At 37.8% G+C, this 18,324-nt stretch overlaps 1 protein-coding gene across 1 annotated transcript in view; it reads right to left on the bottom strand.

Moving 5' to 3' along the window:
- Window positions 1-18,324, bottom strand: part of LOC138316019 (mitochondrial inner membrane m-AAA protease component paraplegin-like) — a 101,978-nt gene that overhangs the window by 71,164 nt on the left and 12,490 nt on the right. The window contains exons 11-16 of the mRNA XM_069257493.1: window positions 16,667-16,790; window positions 13,853-14,015; window positions 12,224-12,334; window positions 11,789-11,904; window positions 9,275-9,358; window positions 8,895-8,967 (exon numbers count right to left, since the gene is read on the bottom strand). Of these exons, the coding sequence (XP_069113594.1) occupies window positions 8,895-8,967; window positions 9,275-9,358; window positions 11,789-11,904; window positions 12,224-12,334; window positions 13,853-14,015; window positions 16,667-16,790 (671 nt within the window). The remainder of the gene's footprint in view (window positions 1-8,894; window positions 8,968-9,274; window positions 9,359-11,788; window positions 11,905-12,223; window positions 12,335-13,852; window positions 14,016-16,666; window positions 16,791-18,324) is intronic.

Genomic DNA, 18,324 nt, shown 5'->3' with positions numbered 1-18,324 from the left:
TGTGGTGATATGATTGTACAGTGGGATAATATTGAGATATTCTAGTGTATCCTACCTGTGGTGATATGGTTACAGTGGGTAATATTGAGATCTAGTGTATCCTACCTGTGGTGACATGGTTACAGTGGGTAATATTGAGATCTAGTGTATCCTACCTGTGGTGATATGATTACAGTGGGTAATATTGAGATCTAGTGTATCCTACCTGTGGTGATATGGTTACAGTGGGTAATATTGAGATCTAGTGTATCCTACCTGTGGTGATATGGTTACAGTGGGTAATATTGAGATCTAGTGTATCCTACCTGTGGTGATATGATTACAGTGGGTAATATTGAGATCTAGTGTATCCTACCTGTGGTGATATGGTTACAGTGGGTAATATTGAGATCTAGTGTATCCTACCTGTGGTGACATGATTACAGTGGGTAATATTGAGATCTAGTGTATCCTACCTGTGGTGATATGGTTACAGTGGGTAATATTGAGATCTAGTGTATCCTACCTGTGGTGATATGGTTACAGTGGGTAATATTGAGATCTAGTGTATCCTACCTGTGGTGATATGATTACAGTGGGTAATATTGAGATCTAGTGTATCCTACCTGTGGTGATATGGTTACAGTGGGTAATATTGAGATCTAGTGTATCCTACCTGTGGTGATATGATTACAGTGGGTAATATTGAGATCTAGTGTATCCTACCTGTGGTGATATGGTTACAGTGGGTAATATTGAGATCTAGTGTATCCTACCTGTGGTGATATGATTACAGTGGGTAATATTGAGATCTAGTGTATCCTACCTGTGGTGATATGGTTACAGTGGGTAATATTGAGATCTAGTGTATCCTACCTGTGGTGATATGGTTACAGTGGGTAATATTGAGATCTAGTGTATCCTACCTGTGGTGATATGATTACAGTGGGTAATATTGAGATCTAGTGTATCCTACCTGTGGTGATATGGTTACAGTGGGTAATATTGAGATCTAGTGTATCCTACCTGTGGTGACATGATTACAGTGGGTAATATTGAGATCTAGTGTATCCTACCTGTGGTGATATGGTTACAGTGGGTAATATTGAGATCTAGTGTATCCTACCTGTGGTGATATGATTACAGTGGGTAATATTGAGATCTAGTGTATCCTACCTGTGGTGATATGATTACAGTGGGTAATATTGAGATCTAGTGTATCCTACCTGTGGTGATATGGTTACAGTGGGTAATATTGAGATCTAGTGTATCCTACCTGTGGTGATATGATTACAGTGGGTAATATTGAGATCTAGTGTATCCTACCTGTGGTGATATGTTACAGTGGGTAATATTGAGATCTAGTGTATCCTACCTGTGGTGATATGGTTACAGTGGGTAATATTGAGATCTAGTGTATCCTACCTGTGGTGATATGATTTACAGTGGGTAATATTGAGATCTAGTGTATCCTACCTGTGGTGATATGTTACAGTGGGTAATATTGAGATCTAGTGTATCCTACCTGTGGTGATATGATTACAGTGGGTAATATTGAGATCTAGTGTATCCTACCTGTGGTGATATGGTTACAGTGGGTAATATTGAGATCTAGTGTATCCTACCTGTGGTGACATGGTTTACAGTGGGTAATATTGAGATCTAGTGTATCCTACCTGTGGTGATATGGTTACAGTGGGTAATATTGAGATCTAGTGTATCCTACCTGTGGTGATATGGTTACAGTGGGTAATATTGAGATCTAGTGTATCCTACCTGTGGTGATATGGTTACAGTGGGTAATATTGAGATCTAGTGTATCCTACCTGTGGTGATATGATTACAGTGGGTAATATTGAGATCTAGTGTATCCTACCTGTGGTGATATGGTTACAGTGGGTAATATTGAGATCTAGTGTATCCTACCTGTGGTGATATGGTTACAGTGGGTAATATTGAGATCTAGTGTATCCTACCTGTGGTGATATGTTACAGTGGGTAATATTGAGATCTAGTGTATCCTACCTGTGGTGATATGATTACAGTGGGTAATATTGAGATCTAGTGTATCCTACCTGTGGTGATATGGTTACAGTGGGTAATATTGAGATCTAGTGTATCCTACCTGTGGTGATATGATTACAGTGGGTAATATTGAGATCTAGTGTATCCTACCTGTGGTGATATGGTTACAGTGGGTAATATTGAGATCTAGTGTATCCTACCTGTGGTGATATGGTTACAGTGGGTAATATTGAGATCTAGTGTATCCTACCTGTGGTGATATGGTTACAGTGGGTAATATTGAGATCTAGTGTATCCTACCTGTGGTGATATGGTTACAGTGGGTAATATTGAGATCTAGTGTATCCTACCTGTGGTGATATGGTTACAGTGGGTAATATTGAGATCTAGTGTATCCTACCTGTGGTGATATGGTTACAGTGGGTAATATTGAGATCTAGTGTATCCTACCTGTGGTGATATGTTTACAGTGGGTAATATTGAGATCTAGTGTATCCTACCTGTGGTGATATGATTACAGTGGGTAATATTGAGATCTAGTGTATCCTACCTGTGGTGATATGGTTACAGTGGGTAATATTGAGATCTAGTGTATCCTACCTGTGGTGATATGGTTACAGTGGGTAATATTGAGATCTAGTGTATCCTACCTGTGGTGACATGGTTACAGTGGGTAATATTGAGATCTAGTGTATCCTACCTGTGGTGATATGGTTACAGTGGGTAATATTGAGATCTAGTGTATCCTACCTGTGGTGATATGATTACAGTGGGTAATATTGAGATCTAGTGTATCCTACCTGTGGTGATATGATTACAGTGGGTAATATTGAGATCTAGTGTATCCTACCTGTGGTGATATGGTTACAGTGGGTAATATTGAGATCTAGTGTATCCTACCTGTGGTGATATGGTTACAGTGGGTAATATTGAGATCTAGTGTATCCTACCTGTGGTGATATGATTACAGTGGGTAATATTGAGATCTAGTGTATACTACCTGTGGTGATATGATAACAGTGGGTAATATTGAGATCTAGTGTATCCTACCTGTGGTGACATGATTACAGTGGGTAATATTGAGATCTAGTGTATCCTACCTGTGGTGATATGATTACAGTGGGTAATATTGAGATCTAGTGTATCCTACCTGTGGTGATATGATTACAGTGGGTAATATTGAGATCTAGTGTATCCTACCTGTGGTGATATGGTTACAGTGGGTAATATTGAGATCTAGTGTATCCTACCTGTGGTGATATGGTTACAGTGGGTAATATTGAGATCTAGTGTATCCTACCTGTGGTGATATGATTACAGTGGGTAATATTGAGATCTAGTGTATCCTACCTGTGGTGATATGGTTACAGTGGGTAATATTGAGATCTAGTGTATCCTACCTGTGGTGATATGATTACAGTGGGTAATATTGAGATCTAGTGTATCCTACCTGTGGTGACATGATTACAGTGGGTAATATTGAGATCTAGTGTATCCTACCTGTGGTGATATGATTACAGTGGGTAATATTGAGATCTAGTGTATCCTACCTGTGGTGATATGGTTACAGTGGGTAATATTGAGATCTAGTGTATCCTACCTGTGGTGATATGATTACAGTGGGTAATATTGAGATCTAGTGTATCCTACCTGTGGTGACATGGTTACAGTGGGTAATATTGAGATCTAGTGTATCCTACCTGTGGTGATATTGTTACAGTGGGTAATATTGAGATCTAGTGTATCCTACCTGTGGTGATATGATTACAGTGGGTAATATTGAGATCTAGTGTATCCTACCTGTGGTGATATGGTTACAGTGGGTAATATTGAGATCTAGTGTATCCTACCTGTGGTGAATGTTACAGGGGTTATTGAGATCTAGTGTATCCTACTGTGGTATTGTTACAGTGGGTAATATTGAGATCTAGTGTATCCTACCTGTATGAATCTAGTGTATCTACTGTGGTGATATGGTTACAGTGGGTAATATTGAGATCTAGTGTATCCTACCTGTGGTGATATGATTACAGTGGGTAATATTGAGATCTAGTGTATCCTACCTGTGGTGATATGATTACAGTGGGTAATATTGAGATCTAGTGTATCCTACCTGTGGTGATATGATTACAGTGGGTAATATTGAGATCTAGTGTATCCTACCTGTGGTGATATGGTTACAGTGGGTAATATTGAGATCTAGTGTATCCTACCTGTGGTGATATGGTTACAGTGGGTAATATTGAGATCTAGTGTATCCTACCTGTGGTGATATGGTTACAGTGGGTAATATTGAGATCTAGTGTATCCTACCTGTGGTGATATGATTACAGTGGGTAATATTGAGATCTAGTGTATCCTACCTGTGGTGATATGATTACAGTGGGTAATATTGAGATCTAGTGTATCCTACCTGTGGTGATATGATTACAGTGGGTAATATTGAGATCTAGTGTATCCTACCTGTGGTGATATGTTACAGTGGGTAATATTGAGATCTAGTGTATCCTACCTGTGGTGATATGATTACAGTGGGTAATATTGAGATCTAGTGTATCCTACCTGTGGTGATATGGTTACAGTGGGTAATATTGAGATCTAGTGTATCCTACCTGTGGTGATATGGTTACAGTGGGTAATATTGAGATCTAGTGTATCCTACCTGTGGTGATATGATTACAGTGGGTAATATTGAGATCTAGTGTATCCTACCTGTGGTGATATGGTTACAGTGGGTAATATTGAGATCTAGTGTATCCTACCTGTGGTGACATGATTACAGTGGGTAATATTGAGATCTAGTGTATCCTACCTGTGGTGATATGGTTACAGTGGGTAATATTGAGATCTAGTGTATCCTACCTGTGGTGATATGGTTACAGTGGGTAATATTGAGATCTAGTGTATCCTACCTGTGGTGATATGATTACAGTGGGTAATATTGAGATCTAGTGTATCCTACCTGTGGTGATATGGTTACAGTGGGTAATATTGAGATCTAGTGTATCCTACCTGTGGTGATATGGTTACAGTGGGTAATATTGAGATCTAGTGTATCCTACCTGTGGTGATATGGTTACAGTGGGTAATATTGAGATCTAGTGTATCCTACCTGTGGTGATATGATTACAGTGGGTAATATTGAGATCTAGTGTATCCTACCTGTGGTGATATGGTTACAGTGGGTAATATTGAGATCTAGTGTATCCTACCTGTGGTGATATTGTTACAGTGGGTTATATATTGAGATCTAGTGTATCCTACCTGTGGTGATATTGTTACAGTGGGTAATATTGAGATCTAGTGTATCCTACCTGTGGTGATATGATTACAGTGGGTAATATTGAGATCTAGTGTATCCTACCTGTGGTGATATGGTTACAGTGGGTAATATTGAGATCTAGTGTATCCTACCTGTGGTGATATGGTTACAGTGGGTAATATTGAGATCTAGTGTATCCTACCTGTGGTGATATGGTTACAGTGGGTAATATTGAGATCTAGTGTATCCTACCTGTGGTGATATGATTACAGTGGGTAATATTGAGATCTAGTGTATCCTACCTGTGGTGACATGATTACAGTGGGTAATATTGAGATCTAGTGTATCCTACCTGTGGTGATATGTGTTACAGTGGGTAATATTGAGATCTAGTGTATCCTACCTGTGGTGATATGGTTACAGTGGGTAATATTGAGATCTAGTGTATCCTACCTGTGGTGATATGATTACAGTGGGTAATATTGAGATCTAGTGTATCCTACCTGTGGTGATATGGTTACAGTGGGTAATATTGAGATCTAGTGTATCCTACCTGTGGTGATATGATTACAGAATATTGAGATCTAGTGTATCCTACCTGTGGTGACATGGTTACAGTGGGTAATATTGAGATCTAGTGTATCCTACCTGTGGTGATATGGTTACAGTGGGTAATATTGAGATCTAGTGTATCCTACCTGTGGTGATATGTTACAGTGGGTAATATTGAGATCTAGTGTATCCTACCTGTGGTGATATGATTACAGTGGGTAATATTGAGATCTAGTGTATCCTACCTGTGGTGATATGATTACAGTGGGTAATATTGAGATCTAGTGTATCCTACCTGTGGTGACATAATTACAGTGGGTAATATTGAGATCTAGTGTATCCTACCAGTGTGTGTATCTACCTGTGGTGATATTACAGTGGGTATATTATTGAGATTAGTGTATTACATATGTTACAGGGTAATATTGAGATCTAGTGTATCCTACCTGTGGTGATATGATTACAGTGGGTAATATTGAGATCTAGTAACCTATTGAGTGGGTAATATTGAGATCTAGTGTATCCTACCTGTGGTGATATGGTTACAGTGGGTAATATTGAGATCTAGTGTATCCTACCTGTGGTGATATGGTTACAGTGGGTAATATTGAGATCTAGTGTATCCTACCTGTGGTGATATGGTTACAGTGGGTAATATTGAGATCTAGTGTATCCTACCTGTGGTGACATGGTTACAGTGGGTAATATTGAGATCTAGTGTATCCTACCTGTGGTGATATGATTACAGTGGGTAATATTGAGATCTAGTGTATCCTACCTGTGGTGATATGATGGGTAATATTGAGATCTAGTGTATCCTACCTATGTGGTGATATGTACAGTGGGTATAGTGAGATCTAGTGTATCCTAATCCCCCATTTGAAATGATTAGTGGGTCATAGAGATTAGTGTATTCTATGGTTGATCATGATTACAGGGTAATATTGGATTAGTGTATCTACCTGTGGTGAACCCCCCCCCTAATTACAGTGGGTAATATTGGATCTAGTGTATCCTATGTGGTGAGTATTTTAAAGTGGGTAATAGTTGAGATCTTAGTGTATTCCTACCTGTGGTGATATTGTTAAGTATGGACACTAAAGACATGTAGCGATTGAGATAGGGAGATGAGAGTCTCCTTTCGCTTTTTTTATCTAATACATCTATAAGGTCATTATCATTAATCTAGGTTATAGAACTTTCTAGTATTATCAGTATAATCAAATTGTTTGTAAGACATGTTGATTTTAAGTAGAGATCTAGAGATGATTCTATTTCCAGAAAGTTTTGGGGGTTACTATTGGTTTACTGCTTTTAGTTAGAGATTTCTAAGAAGTAGAAAGGTTCTCCAATATTCTGAATTAGGATTTAGCTATATATACTCCAGGCTGTCCAAGGCAAATCAGTATGAATGAGACCTGTAATAAGACATTATAAAGAATTGTACAGCGCCATATAAGATTTCTATTGGGAGAGCTATTGTGACTTTATCTGTGGATTATTACAACACTTTGTGTGGATTTATTCATATTGCCTGGAACTTCACAAATCATCGGTGGACATTCAATTTCCTTGTGGATTTGTGATTATTGTTAATTTGAAACCTGGAAGGATCAAGGATTATACCAGGACATTCGCATACAGATAAGTAACACTTTAAATCATCGTACTAGTCTTGTACCACCACCAATTACTTTAGATATATGTAAACCATCTCTGAATAATATTGGTATATATAATTAAATTGTGTTTTTGAATTTAGCTGCTGGTTTCTCATTTCTGTTATTCTGGGTCATAACAATATTGTTACAGTGGGTAATATTGAGATCTAGTGTATCCTACCTGGTGGTGATATGATTACAATGTAATATTGAGATCTTAGTGTATCCTACCTGTGGTGATATGGTTACAGTGGGTAGTATTGAGATCTAGTGTATCCTACCTGTGGTGATATGATTACAGTGGGTAATATTGAGATCTAGTGTATCCTACCTGTGGTGATATGATTACAGTGGGTAATATTGAGATCTAGTGTATCCTACCTGTGGTGACATGGTTACAGTGGGTAATATTGAGATCTAGTGTATCCTACCTGTGGTGATATGGTTACAGTGGGTAATATTGAGATCTAGTGTATCCTACCTGTGGTGATATGATTACAGTGGGTAATTAATATTGAGATCTAGTGTATCCTACCTGTGGTGATATGATTACAGTGGGTAATATTGAGATCTAGTGTATCCTACCTGTGGTGATATGATTACAGTGGGTAATATTGAGATCTAGTGTATCCTACCTGTGGTGACATGGTTACAGTGGGTAATATTGAGATCTAGTGTATCCTACCTGTGGTGATATGATTACAGTGGGTAATATTGAGATCTAGTGTATCCTACCTGTGGTGATATGGTTACAGTGGGTAATATTGAGATCTAGTGTATCCTACCTGTGGTGATATGATTACAGTGGGTAATATTGAGATCTAGTGTATCCTACCTGTGGTGATATTGTTACAGTGGGTAATATTGAGATCTAGTGTATCCTACCTGTGGTGATATTAAGTTACAGTGGGTAATATTGAGATCTAGTGTATCCTACCTGTGGTGATATGTTACAGTGGGTAATATTGAGATCTAGTGTATCCTACCTGTGGTGATATGGTTACAGTGGGTAATATTGAGATCTAGTGTATCCTACCTGTGGTGATATGATTACAGTGGGTAATATTGAGATCTAGTGTATCCTACCTGTGGTGATATTGTTACAGTGGGTAATATTGAGATCTAGTGTATCCTACCTGTGGTGATATGGTTACAGTCGGTAATATTGAGATCTAGTGTATCCTACCTGTAGTGATATGGTAACAGTGGGAAATATTGAGATCTAGTGTATTCTTCCTGTGGTGACATGGTTACAGTGGGTAATATTGAGTTCTAGTGTCTCCTACATATGTTTATAGTGGGTAATTTTGAGATCTAGTGTATCCTACCTATGTATACGGTGGGTAATATTGAGATCTAATGTATCCATTCTAAGGTCATATGGTTTCAGTAGGTAATATTGAGATCTAGTGTACCTGTGGTAACGTGGTTAAAAGTGATGGTTTCTGCCGCTCGTCCACCCAGCATCATACACATCCTGTCAAACAGCTGAAGAATCCATTTTTTTATTAATTAATTTAATCCACAATCAATTATTATTTATGATGGCATATAAATGGGTTAAAATAGGCCTGATAAACTTGTAAATAAATCATGCATTTATCACAGAATTGAGATATATAATACAATGTAATTTGTTTTTTCTGGTAAGTTAAGGAGAGAAAAAAATCAAGATAATAAATCCATAAATCAAAATGACACAGAATATTCTGTATTTCTCACATTTTTGATTGACTATAACAAAATATCTTTCGACAGGAACAGATCCTTGTACAAAATGTATTGTGGTATTTACCTGTTGGTCAGAATAAAGATAGTTGTCCTGTGGAGCAAGCTGTGCAAATCCCAAGGCATTATTTGTCCTGGGAACAATCGAAACCTGCAAAGGCAAAATAAGTTTTTTCATTTTCATTGAATTCTAATCCCCAAACAAGAGGCCCATGGGCCTTAATGGTCAACTGATATTTGATACAAATTAGTTATGTAATTTACTAGCAACCTGATGCCTTTTGTTCACGAAATAGGAACATGTACATTTAATAGGTCTACATACAAAGTTTCATAAAGCTTGATGCATATTTACTGACATTACCGTGTTCACAAGGTTCAATAATTATTATTGCAAAGGGCAATAACCCTGTAAATAAGTTAGAGTCGAATTAAGCTTATTTTCAAACTTGTTTATATTTCCAATACTTCATTAAGCTCAGATCTTATTTAATCAAGTTATCATATCATGTTCACAAGATTCAATAATTATAAGTCCAAAGGGCAATAACTCTGTAAGTTACAATTGAATCAAACTGATTTTCAACCTCGTCGGAGATCTTTAGAATGTTAGTCTACATACAAGGTTTCATTAAGCCCGGTGCATATTTACTCAAGTTATCACGGTCACAACGAAATGTTAACGGATGTCGTACGACAGACAACACACGACAGATGAGGCCAGACAGACGACGAACAACGGACGACGACGGACAAAAGACTATCCCAAAAAACCTAAAAACCATAACTGCATATTAAGTTAAATTCTACATTTCAGGGGCAATCAGGAGCCATCTCAGACATCTTAAATTTCTAGATTGAGCAAAAAAGTGTTGTTGCACAGCCAGGTCAGTGTGTCTGAACAGTTTCTTTGGTACCAGGTAAGCTGGTTTAGTAGTAACTATCTGTTCTTTGGTACCAGGTAAGCTGGTTTAGTAGTAACTATCTGTTCTTTGGTACCAGGTAAGCTGGTTTAGTAGTAACTATCTGTTCTTTGGTACCAGGTAAGCTGGTTTAGTAGTAACTATCTGTTCTTTGGTACCAGGTAAGCTGGTTTAGTAGTAACTATCTGTTCTTTGGTACCAGGTAAGCTGGTTTAGTAGTAACTATCTGTTCTTTGGTACCAGGTAAGCTGGTTTAGTAGTAACTATCTGTTCTTTGGTACCAGGTAAGCTGGTTTAGTAGTAACTATCTGTTCTTTGGTACCAGGTAAGCTGGTTTAGTAGTAACTATCTGTTCTTTGGTACCAGGTAAGCTGGTTTAGTAGTAACTATCTGTTCTTTGGTACCAGGTAAGCTGGTTTAGTAGTAACTATCTGTTCTTTGGTACCAGGTAAGCTGGTTTAGTAGTAACTATCTGTTCTTTGGTACCAGGTAAGTGGTTTAGTAGTAACTATCTGTTCTTTGGTACCAGGTAAGCTGGTTTAGTAGTAACTATCTGTTCTTTGGTACCAGGTAAGCTGGTTTAGTAGTAACTATCTGTTCTTTGGTACCAGGTAAGCTGGTTTAGTAGTAACTATCTGTTCTTTGGTACCAGGTAAGCTGGTTTAGTAGTAACTATCTGTTCTTTGGTACCAGGTAAGCTGGTTTTAGTAGTAAACTATCTGTTCTTTTTGGTACCAGGTAAGCTGGTTTAGTAGTAACTATCTGTTCTTTGGTACCAGGTAAGCTGGTTTAGTAGTAACTATCTGTTCTTTGGTACCAGGTAAGCTGGTTTAGTAGTAACTATCTGTTCTTTGGTACCAGGTAAGCTGGTTTAGTAGTAACTATCTGTTCTTTGGTACCAGGTAAGCTGGTTTAGTAGTAACTATCTGTTCTTTGGTACCAGGTAAGCTGGTTTAGTAGTAACTATCTGTTCTTTGGTACCAGGTAAGCTGGTTTAGTAGTAACTATCTGTTCTTTGGTACCAGGTAAGCTGGTTTAGTAGTAACACTATCTGTTCTTTGGTACCAGGTAAGCTGGTTTAGTAGTAACTATCTGTTCTTTGGTACCAGGTAAGCTGGTTTAGTAGTAACTATCTGTTCTTTGGTACCAGGTAAGCTGGTTTAGTAGTAACTATCTGTTCTTTGGTACCAGGTAAGCTGGTTTAGTAGTAACTATCTGTGCAAAATATGAGAGATATAGAGTGGCTATGTGATGTGAAATTTATCAAACGAGTTCAACAATTTGATATGTCACAAGCCTTTAGGCGAGTGGCATATCAAATTATTTAACGAGTTTGATAAATTTTATACATGTATCACATAGTCACAAGTGTAAGATTCTATTTATCACATAACTTTTGTTAAAAGAAATATAAGCAAAACTTTTTTTTGTCTCTATATAAAACAGTAGAAATCCGGCATGGCTATGATGTTTCCTTCTACTGAAACAATCATTCGACATTATATATATTATGGCGTCAAAACTACATGTTATGTCATAATAGTGTTATTATACATGTGTCTTACGCTATTTATGACATGGCCATATGTCATGGCTGGACAAGTTAAGCCCACCACCCTCTGAAATCTCTAGGATTATGAATCAAACCAATCCAGTACCTGGAGTAGAGCGTCGGTATGCTTGAGTAGCCAGCCCACTAAGGCATGTCCAGCTTCATGGTAAGCCACAACCTTTCGGTCCTCCTGTGTGATCACACTTCGTTTTTTCTCAGCACCTGAAACAGTTTCATTCAATGTTAGCATTTACCTCTAACAACATACATGTTTCTTTCTGATCTAAGAGTAAAGTACAAAGTTTGTACTTATTAATTTTACACTGCCACCTTCATCAGCCAAATGACCTAAGCAGCAACAAATAAAAAGTGTCTGTATGTTGTCTTCAATATCTAATGTTTAATTTCAGCTATTATACCAAATGTATCAATATTTGCAGATTGGAGAAACACTTATAATTGGACCTTAATGACTTGATTCTGTTTCCCTTTGCCTAAGTATCCAGTTAATATATTAAGCTAGAGCGTTGTAAAAATTTACCTGCAACGATCCTCTCTATGGCAAAGTAGAAATCACCCACACTGATGCTGTCATTGGCATGCCGCGCAGCATGGAGAGCTGCTTCATTACAAATGTTGGCAATATCTGCACCTATAAAATCATACAGAATTAAATAGTAATCAGTTAAATTAGTAACACTGATATTTATCTATAGCATTAAATCCTGTGACTGTAATAAGACAACTCTATTAGATAGAAATCCTAAAATTCTAATGTACCAGAATACTGTCTGACCAAATTGTGTACTAATTTTAGCGGTATATTCTAATTTTAGCGCATTTCGCGCTCAAGTCATTGCGCTAATTCAAGCACAGCGTTAAAATTTGTCCCAGGATTTCGACAATTCCACCGTACCTCCATTTCCACGTAGAAACTGTCTGTTTTTGTTATTTATAATTTCTTTTCACCGCTCCAATAATAATGGGAATATTAACAATGCCGCTCATGATTCTCCAATTTTTAATGTAATTTTGCACATTGATGTCCAGCTTTCCCAACAGCACTGGCTTACCGCGATCACACTTTTCTAATACCTCTGGTTCAATGTCATCATTCCTTTTCTTTTCCATGAATTTCTTTTTCAAATTTCTCACAGTACTTTCACGAACTAAGAATTTTCTTGACGCATTCATAACACCATTCTCCACAGTGTATTTAGCTATCTTGGCCCTTTTCTCGCTGTCATAACTGTTATAATTTCCCCTTTTTCACTTTCTATCAGGAGTTTTCTTTATTTCTTCATTAGCAGAAACAATGTTTTCTTTTTCCTCTGACATGTCCGGGTTATGAGGATCACGTAGAATCGGACTATAGGTAGTGGCGAATCAATAGCTCTTTTAAGCCACTGTTTCAGAGTTCATGCCATTTCGAGCTTCAACTCATTTATGACGATATCAAGAAATCAACACGTATAATAGGTTTTGAATACTGTTTACAAACACAATACGAGTACCTTTGATTTGTCGTAATGAATGCTAGCCTTACCTGTATAGTCTGTATCAACACTACGCTGTGGTAATCTTACCTGTACCTGGCAAACTATAGTGTGTTTCACAAAAGTCTAACAGCGCTAATATAAAACATTTCTTGTAACAGCGCTAATTTTAAAAAAAAAAATTGTTACGATTGCGCAAATTCAAGATTGCGCCAATTAGTCTATACCCCCTTGGAGCACTAACATTTAAGTGCGTGAATATAAGTACACGTACAGTATCAGAGTGACAGACTTACTTTTTTTTGGTATGTAAACAAGAGGCCCAGAGGGCCTGTATCACTCACCTGGTTTGTTATGTCAAGAAATGTTCAATGTTTATTTCCTTAAGATTTACTTTTAATTTCCAACCAGACTGAAAGATACCGCACCATGACATAAGATTACCAGGCCCTTTGGTTCAAGTGAGCTAAAATAACCTCTTCTCTCACCCAGCCAGCCAGACCCAACCTCGTCCAGTATACAGAAAACCCATGTCAACTAAGGAAGTAATACTAAGAATATCTGATCAGTCAGACATAACTCATAAATACAATCAATAACCCCTACCCCTCCAATACCCCAAATTCCCCATCCCTACTTCTAACTACCCCATTAGTGTCTGATATATCACTCACCACTCATGCCGGTTGTCAGCTGAGCCAAACGAGGTGCCAAAGTCTTGTAATCCATCATCAATTTTAATTTCTTCATATACACATGGAAGATTTCCTCTCTCTCATCCACTGTAGGCATGTCAATTTGTATTTGTCTGTCGAATCGTCCAGGTCTCAGCAGTGCCTGTAAATATATACCATCAAGGTGGTGACATTTCAGAAATATGATAATTTTCTCATATTTACCATTCTACATTGGAGGGAAACATTTTCATAAGGAACTAGGCAGTTCCTCCACCATCCCCTATTTATATAGACTTTTTCTAAACCAGAAGCCTAGCTGTATTTACTTTGTCTAAGACATCTGAGCAGTCAGTTGAGCCTAGCTGTACTTACTTTGTCGAAGACATCTGAGCGGTCGGTTGAGCCTAGCTGTACTTACTTTGTCTGAGACATCTGAGCGGTCAGTTGAGCCTAGCTTTACTTACTTTTTCAAAGACATCTGAGTAGCCAGTCGGTTGAGCCTAGCTGTACTTACTTTGTCTAAGACATCTGAGCAGTCAGTTGAGCCTAGCTGTACTTACTTTATCAAAGACATCTGAGCAGTCAGTCGAGCATAGCTGTACTTACTTTGTCTAAAACATCTGAGTGGTTAGTTGAGGCTAGCTCTATTTACTTTGTCTAAAACATCTGAGCAATTAGTTGAGACTAGCTCTATTTAGACTAGCTCTATTTACTTTCTCTAAAACATCTGAGAAGTCAGTTCAGGCTAACTGTACTTACCTTGTTTAAAACATTTGAGTGTTTAGTTGAGGCTAGCTCTATTTACTTTGTTTAAAACATCTGAGAAGTCAGCTGAGGCTAGCTCTATTTACTTTGTTTAAAACATCTGAGCGGTTAGTTGAGGCTAGCTCTATTTACTTTGTTTAAAACATCTGAGCGATCAGTTGAGGCTTGCTCTATTGACTTTGTCTAAAACATCTAAGCGGTCAGTTGAGCCTTGCTGTACTTACTTTGTTTAAGACATCTGAGGGGTCAGTTAAGCCTAGCTGTACTTACTTTGTCTAAAATATCTGAGCGGTCAGTTGAGCCTAGCTGTACTTACTTTGTCAAAGACATCTGAGCAGTCAGTCGAGCATAGCTGTACTTACTTTGTCTAAAACATCTGAGGGGTTAGTTGAGGCTAGCTCTACTTACTTTGTCTAAACATCTGAGCGGTCAGCTGAGGCTAGCTATACTTACTTTGTCTAAAACAACTTTGTCTAAATCATCTGAGCGGTCAGTTGAGGCTAGCTCTATTTACTTTCTCTAAAACATCTGAAAAGTCAGTTCAGGCTTACTGTACTTACCTTGTCTAAAACATCTAAGTGGTTAGTTGAGGCTAGCTCTATTTACTTTGTCTAAAACATCTGAGCAGTTAGTTGAGGCTAGCTCTATTTACTTTCTCTAAAACATCTGAGAAGTCAGTTCAGGCTAACTGTACTTACCTTGTCTAAAACATTTGAGTGTTTAGTTGAGGCTAGCTCTATTTACTTTGTTTAAAACATCTGAGCGGTCAGTTGAGGCTAGCTCTATTTACTTTGTTTAAAACATCTGAGCGATCAGTTGAGGCTTGCTCTATTGACTTTGTCTAAAATATCTGAGCGGTCAGTTGAGCCTAGCTGTACTTACTTTGTCTAAGACATCTGAGGGGTCAGTTAAGCCTAGCTGTTCTTACTTTGTCTAAAATATCTGAGCGGTCAGTTGAGCCTAGCTGTACTTACTTTGTCAAAGACATCTGAGCAGTCAGTCGAGCATAGCTGTACTTACTTTGTCTAAAACATCTGAGGGGTTAGTTGAGGCTAGCTCTATTTACTTTGTCTAAAACATCTGAGAAGTCAGTTCAGGCTAACTGTACTTACCTTGTCTAAAACATCTGAGTGGTTAGTTGAGGCTAGCTCTATTTACTTTGTCTAAAACATCTGAGCAGTTAGTTGAGGCTAGCTCTATTTACTTTCTCTAAAACATCTGAGAAGTCAGTTCAGGCTAACTGTACTTACCTTGTCTAAAACATTTGAGTGTTTAGTTGAGGCTAGCTCTATTTACTTTGTTTAAAACATCTGAGCGGTCAGCTGAGGCTAGCTCTATTTACTTTGTTTAAAACATCTGAGCGGTCAGTTGAGGCTAGCTCTATTGACTTTGTCTAAAACATCTAAGCGGTCAGTTGAGCCTTGCTGTACTTACTTTGTCTAAGACATCTGAGGGGTCAGTTAAGCCTAGCTGTTCTTACTTTGTCTAAAATATCTGAGCGGTCAGTTGAGCCTAGCTGTACTTACTTTGTCAAAGACATCTGAGCAGTCAGTCGAGCATAGCTGTACTTACTTTGTCTAAAACATCTGAGGGGTTAGTTGAGGCTAGCTCTACTTACTTTGTCTAAACATCTGAGCGGTCAGCTGAGGCTAGCTATACTTACTTTGTCTAAAACAACTTTGTCTAAATCATCTGAGCGGTCAGTTGAGGCTAGCTCTATTTACTTTCTCTAAAACATCTGAGAAGTCAGTTCAGGCTAACTGTACTTACCTTGTCTAAAACATCTGAGCGGTTAGTTGAGGCTAGCTCTATTTACTTTGTCTAAAACATCTGAGAAGTCAGTTCAGGCTAACTGTACTTACCTTGTCTAAAACATTTAAGTGTTTAGTTGAGGCTAGCTCTATTTACTTTGTCTAAAACATCTGAGCGGTTAGTTGAGGCTAGCTCTATTTACTTTGTCTAAAACATCTGAGCGGTTAGTTGAGGCTAGCTCTATTTACTTTCTCTAAAACATCTGAGAAGTCAGTTCAGGCTAACTGTACTTACCTTGTCTAAAACATCTGAGCGGTTAGTTGAAGCGATCATAATGATTCCTTCAGTTGTTCCCATACCATCTAACTCGACCAGCAGCTGGTTTAGTGTGTGTTCCTCTTCAGAAGCTTGTTCTGACCTTCAATACATTTAATAAAGCAATTAGTACAAAATGAGCACATATATATATGTATCTACTATATTAATTGGTATATTTTGGATGTGGTCATATTTTGGCTTAATTGGCATTTGGCACGAAAGCGCCAAAATTTAATATGGCAAAATTTGACTTACCGTACAAATCTATCTGTTTGTATATTAGGATCAATACATCTACACACTATTGATCACTTATGTGAACATATACTCTAGGGTAAATTAGTACTCAATCACGTTACATAAACATACATTAAGGTATGTTCTGTTAAAAAACAAGAGGCCCAGAGGACATGTATAACTCACCTTATTTTTATCACGAACAGTCTGAAAACTAGATATAGCAACAAGAGCCCCATGGGCCTTAACGGTCCCCTGAGTTTTGATATAGAATAAAACAAAGACCTATAAACACTATATACTTGGCCTTGGAAGTTGGTCAATGATTTTATAAATTTGGTTTTTTAGTCTATGATGAGTATTTTGCTTCCATCAAACCTGTTTGGTCCCGCCCCTCTGGTCCCCCAGGGTGGCAGTGAGGACAGATATGGATGTTAAAATGCTATATCTCAGGCTAATAATTCTAATCAAGTTTGACTAATTTCCTATGAAAATTGAGCAAATAATGTTCATAAATGTGTTTTTCCTATATAAACTAAAGTAAGCTTAAACCCCCATCCCAAGGGGAAAATGTGAGACCACAGGGTCATATAACTTGTAATCTTTATAAAACACCTTAATACCTCTTCTTCTATAAAGAGTATTTGATTCTACCATTTCGAGAATTTTAGAAGAAGATTTTTGAAATTTTAGCCTATGTAACGCTTTTTTGGCCCTGCTCTTCTGACCCTAGGGGGTCAGCCAGGACCGATATGGATATGATATTAAAATGCTATCTCAGGCTAATAATTCTAATCAAGTTTGACTCATTTCATATCAAAAATTGAGCAAAAAATGCTCATAAATGTGTTTTCCCTATATAAACTAAAGTAAACTTGATCCCCTCCCCAGGGGGAAACGTAAGACCCAAAGGTCATATAATTCCCCAATGAAAAGTTTTTGATTCTACCATTTCTAGAATTTCAGAAGAAGATTTTTGAAGTTTTAGCTTATTTGACCTTTTTGGACCTGCCCCACTGCCCCCAGGGGGTCGGCCATGGCCAATATGGATATAATGTTAAAATGCTTTCTCAGGCTAATAATTCTAATCAAGTTTGACTGTAATTCACAATTTTGATTGGACTTATGTCTTAGAAGGTTTGTGCAAAATATCATTGAAACTGCTTTAGCAGTTTTGGAGAAGAAGTCAAAAATGTAAATTGTTTATGACATATGTTTTGTTTGTTTGATTAATTAACGTCCTATTAACAGCCAGGGTCATGTAAGGACGACCTCCCATGTATGCAGTGTGTTGTGTGTGATGTGCGTGTTTTGGGAACAGCGGTATGTTCATGTTGAGTCTTCTTGTATAGTGGAACTGTTGCCCTTTTCATATTGCTATATCACTGAAGCACGGC

Source organism: Argopecten irradians, chromosome 2 (genome assembly GCF_041381155.1).
Source record: "Argopecten irradians isolate NY chromosome 2, Ai_NY, whole genome shotgun sequence".
NCBI classification, from domain to species: domain Eukaryota; kingdom Metazoa; phylum Mollusca; class Bivalvia; order Pectinida; family Pectinidae; genus Argopecten; species Argopecten irradians.
This window is presented reverse-complemented; position numbering and strand designations above follow the sequence as displayed.